The 5,000-nt window shown below is 49.8% G+C and overlaps 1 protein-coding gene across 1 annotated transcript in view; it reads right to left on the reverse strand.

The window, feature by feature from the left end:
* Positions 1 to 5,000, reverse strand: part of LOC130382766 (peroxidasin homolog) — a 41,755-nt gene that overhangs the window by 20,645 nt on the left and 16,110 nt on the right. The window contains exons 8-9 of the mRNA XM_056590654.1: positions 1,988 to 2,105; positions 1,536 to 1,705 (exon numbers count right to left, since the gene is read on the reverse strand). Coding sequence (XP_056446629.1) covers positions 1,536 to 1,705; positions 1,988 to 2,105 — 288 coding nt within the window. The remainder of the gene's footprint in view (positions 1 to 1,535; positions 1,706 to 1,987; positions 2,106 to 5,000) is intronic.

The raw sequence follows: 5,000 nt of genomic DNA on the forward strand, positions 1-5,000 counted from the left end.
TCGGTGAAACCAGCTTGGGTCATCAGAGCGTTTCTTCATGCTTTGGTGCTCAAAGTGCAAAACATCCAAACTTGTCACCTCTTGTGTAATATGTAATAATACCCCCCCCCCCCCCCACCCCCACCCCTGCCTTGACTTGCTGCTCAGAACAACGTACAGAGCACACATATGCAGTGGAGTGCTTGCAGTCCATATTAGTCCAGTGATTACTCTGTCTGGGGAGTTGTGTACACAGCATGGTTGAGGCCCCAGCGTTTACACTCTCCAAGTGGGACAGGAAACGCACAACATCTGCTCCACAAAGCACAGGAACCGCTCCATCACGAAATAGCGGGGACTGAACGCCCCCCCCCCCCCCCCCCCACCCCTTCAACTCAACGTCCCTCCCCTCCCCACGCCATCAGTCTATCAGTCTCCCCAAGGCGACGACCTCAGGGGTCATCCGGAAACGACAGTGATCATCTCAGACAGTCGACCGCCCAGAGCGACAGATGAGTATGCAGGAAAAGTACATTAGAGAGAGAGAGAGAGCGAGAGAGAGAGAGAGAGAGAGAGAGAGAGAGAGAGAGAGAGAGAGAGAGAGAGAGAGCGAGAGAGAGAGAGAGAATGGAATATAATAGGAGAGATAGCGAATGGGAGAGACAGAGAGAGAGAGATACTTCAAAAAACTGAGTTGAGACGCCCAAAGACATCTTTTTTGTTTGAGCGTGTCCCTGTGTGTTTGTGTGTGTGTGTGGGTGAGTGTGTGTGCGTGTGTGTATATGTCTAAATAAAAATGTTCCCAGGAAACATGGCGAGCAACAGTTCACAGCGCAGTGGGAAATCCCGGCCCATCTGAACCCGATGGATCCTGGGGCTGAACCGAGTGGCTCCCAACACACACACACACACACATACACACACACACACACACACACACACACACACACACACACACACACACACACACACACACACACACACAGACACACACACAGACACACACACACACACACACACACACACACACACACACACACACAGACACACACACACACACACACGCGCGCGCGCGCACACCATGCGTGAGGTTGTGTACTGCACTTTTTAGTTGTGCCTCATCAAGGTTGGAATGTTGCTCATAAAGGCAGAAGAGTAGCGGCCGTTTCCACAATAAAAGCGTGTTTTTTTGGAACCTTCAACAATTAATGAAATCAAAGAAAAGAATAGAACTTTCCACTGCTGCAGGGTTTGTAAAGACCAGCTGATGCCTCCACGTAATGAGCCAATGTGTAACCTTTTCAACCAGACCGTGAATAAACCACATTAATTCACCAAAGGGTTCGACATGAAGTCACTTCATGTGCAACTTTTTACGCGTCGAATTGGAAATGTGCATTTGGACTTTTGAGCAGCAACGTGTTGCTTTTTAAATAAAAGCTCAACCACTGAAAAGAAACAACAACTAACAAACAAACTAAATAACAACAATGCGACAATACAACTAAACCAGACGATATTACAGATTCATCCAGCAGAAGAGAAAATGGACTCACAGGGCGCCCCGAAGTATCTGAGGGTGACCTCGGAGGTCTTGACCTCCCCAGCCACGTTCTTGGCCATACACTGGTACACGCCTTGGTCCGTCTCCCGGGTGTCCTGGATCATCAGGGTGCCGTCCTCCAGCAGGTTCAGCCGGCTGTCGTCACGCATGTTCAGAGCATTGCTGCCACCACACACACACACACACACACACACACATGGAGGGATGAGAAACCTGTTTTACCCCTCCTCACCTGTGGGGGGCGACGTCATCGATACCATTACAGATTATTTTATTTACATTTTTTTGATAGGGGTTAAAACCTTAATGCCTACAGGGTGGACGTTGGGGATTGAGCCAACAACCTAGCTAGGAGTAAAACAACCCAGGCCTTTGCCCTAGCCCACCCCCCCCTGATCTATGTGTCCTATATCGCTGAACGATCAATGAGGGGCGCGTCCTTACTTGTTCCTGAGCCAGATGATCTGCGGTTTAGGGTTCCCCTCCGCCCGGCAGGTGAAGTACACTGTGTTCCCCGACGTGACGTCCACGTCCCGGGGCTCCGACGTGATCCTGGGAACCTCTGGAAGAGGAAGGCCTGAGTTCAGTTGGGTGCGTTGCATTTTAGTTTCAGACAGAGGAGATTCAGATGCCGGCACAAAAAAGATGAAACAGCACTACTAACACAGACAACCCAAACAGACGTAGCGTGGATTATATGATGTGTCTATGTTTAACACAGCAGTCCAACACACTTGATGTCGGGTCAATTAGGATTAGATATGAGGTTGACTTCTCTTTCTCTCTCTTTGTCTCTCTCGCTCCCTCTCTGTCTGCTCTGCTCATCAGCTGGGGGTCACCGATGCCAGGATTTTCGGTGGGATTCATTGCGTGTGTATGTGCGTGCGTGCATGTTTGCATGTGTGCTTGCAAGTGTGTCCATGCAGAGCCAAATACAGATTGTAATATTAAGCCATGTCCCTTCCACAAAGCTGAACACAGAGCATAACAGATCTGTCTCTTAGATCTCAGTTTCTTCTGACATGCCCCTGATTAGTCTTGCAAGGTTAGATAAAGATAACCCTTTAAAGGGAAGGGTAAAGACATCAGGCAAATGTGCAGCAGAGGTTAAATACAGCAGGCTTAACAATCCTCTGTATCTAACTGGTTCACCTGCAAGCAAACAACTATTTTTAGTTGGTTTATTCCATCGAGGGGAAGCAGGGGGTGAGACCCAGTGGAAAGCTGATGAAAGTAAATGATATGGAACACCTACGCACACACTCACTTGTATTACACATTGAAAAACAAAAGGAAACTACAGACTATGAAAGTACTGCTATAGTACTCAGTGCCCTTCAACACCCTAGTGTACACTGGATCCATCCACTGGATCGATCTGTCAAACACCCATCCTCATCAATGCTGCCGGCTCGAACGCATACTTTCAATCCCCCCTAGCCGCGGTGGGACTGGGTACATTAGGCCTCGGTTGCAGCTTTGTGTATTCTATTTTTGAAGAATGCTTATCTCTGCACGTTGTACACACTCCAAAGACTCAAAATCGATTCAACCTATTCAAAGGGCCAAAGGCAAACAACTTTTCTTCTGTTTACAGTTAGCACTTCTCAAACGGCACAGGGAAAAGTCAACACCACAGTTAACAAATACATACTCAGGTCCAGGAGACCTGAGTATGCATACATCAGGACATCCACAACACCGGCCTACAGCTGTCCAGATGTCACAAACAAAAGATGCTGGTCTGCAGAACAGATGCAACAAGCATCATGACTACACACACTTTACATTTCCAGGAACAGGAGACCCCTCCACCCACTTCCAACAACTTCCGGCCCCCCTTGCTACTAGCACCTCATTTCGGGGATGAATAGGGGGGTTTCCTTGGTTAGAACAAGGGTAGGCATGTACCCATGCAAACAGAAACCATTATTGAGGAAGTGGAGGGGGATCTGTGTTTGTTTGTGTGTATGTATGCGTGTGTGCTTGCGTGCGTGTGTGTTTTTGTGTGTGTGTGTGTGGGGGGGGGGGGGGTTGTAAGGTGTGAGCAAGCTGTGTGTGTGTTGTCAGGGCGACTCTTCCTAAACTGCCTGTACATGCAACGGATGCTTTCCTCCACAAAGACGTCATGTGCAGACGTGCAATGTGTGCCATACGTACATGCTTACGAATCCAGGAGCATTATTGGATGCGATCTCAAGTTGTACTGACATGTGTTCTACCCCCCACTTACGCTCTTAACCACTGCAACTTGTTTTTGGTCATGGTTGCCACACACACACACACACACACACACACACACACACGCACACACACACACCAACACACCCGGTGAACACGTGAGCAGTGCTGCACGAAGAGTCCTGCTCCTCCTCTGTCTCCGCCTCCTCTCAAAACCACCCACTTGGCCCATTGCCCATAAATCTTCCTACGCCACTCCATCTGTGAGCGGCTCCACCTGGCCCCTGATCAGCTGCTCCTAAAGATCTCACCCTTATGGACCGTTAGGCCCCGTCCATCTCTCCTCTGCTCTCTCTCTCACTCTCGCTCGTAGCTGTCGACTTGACCTCCTCGTCGTTCTCTCTCTCTACACATCCACACCGACGGTGACATCAGAAGACGGCAGCTGGCGACACGATTCACCCAGGGCTGCTGTTCGGACCCCAGTCCCCTCTGTGGAAGCCCACCCCTCTGCCATGCACGGAGGATGTTTAGATGGATGGAGGTGGTGTGTGGCTGTGCGTGGATTCAATACAGTTTGTGAAGGAGGAAGAGGTGGGGCCGTTGTGGGTTAAATAAGTCGCATTGTTTCCACCATGTTTTTTTTCCCCCCCACCAGCATTCTTCTCCCTGACCAACGCAGACAGATGACAGGAACGGGAGGGGGAGGGGGAGGGGGGGGGCGGGGGGCGTTCAATGTTCATTCAGCAAGACGGGGCAAGTCCGAGGGCGTCATTAGCGACTGAGCTTAAAGCGCGGTTGGGTTACACCCGTCGGCCTGCCAACTGCTCCCTGCCCGGCCCGGCCCCGGCCCGCCCCGCCCGGCGCAGAGAGCGGGCCCCCACTAAGAAGAGGAGAGCCGTCCAGACTCCCGGGGACAGAGGCCAAGGCTCCACCACAGACAATCAACTGAATGCAAGCCAAGTATTCAATGCACATTTCTTTGGTGCTACTGATGTGGATGTGGATGTGGACAGAGGTTTACAAAACCATAAAAACAATGAGGTTGTAATTGGTTATTGTTGCATATGTTAATGTATAGGTCTCTTGCATTAAAATATAAAAAGGAATGACTTTAAATAATTCTATGAAACGTGTAGAAAACACAGGAAAAAGCCACCACGTCAAATAAAAGGCGAAGACGTAATATTTCCCAAACCCACCGCATTCAGACTCCCAATCATCTTAGCAGGGCTCAGAGTCAGGCTTTACACAACCAGGAATTGATCTGAGCCGA

This window comes from Gadus chalcogrammus, chromosome 5 (genome assembly GCF_026213295.1).
Source record: "Gadus chalcogrammus isolate NIFS_2021 chromosome 5, NIFS_Gcha_1.0, whole genome shotgun sequence".
NCBI lineage: Eukaryota > Metazoa > Chordata > Actinopteri > Gadiformes > Gadidae > Gadus > Gadus chalcogrammus.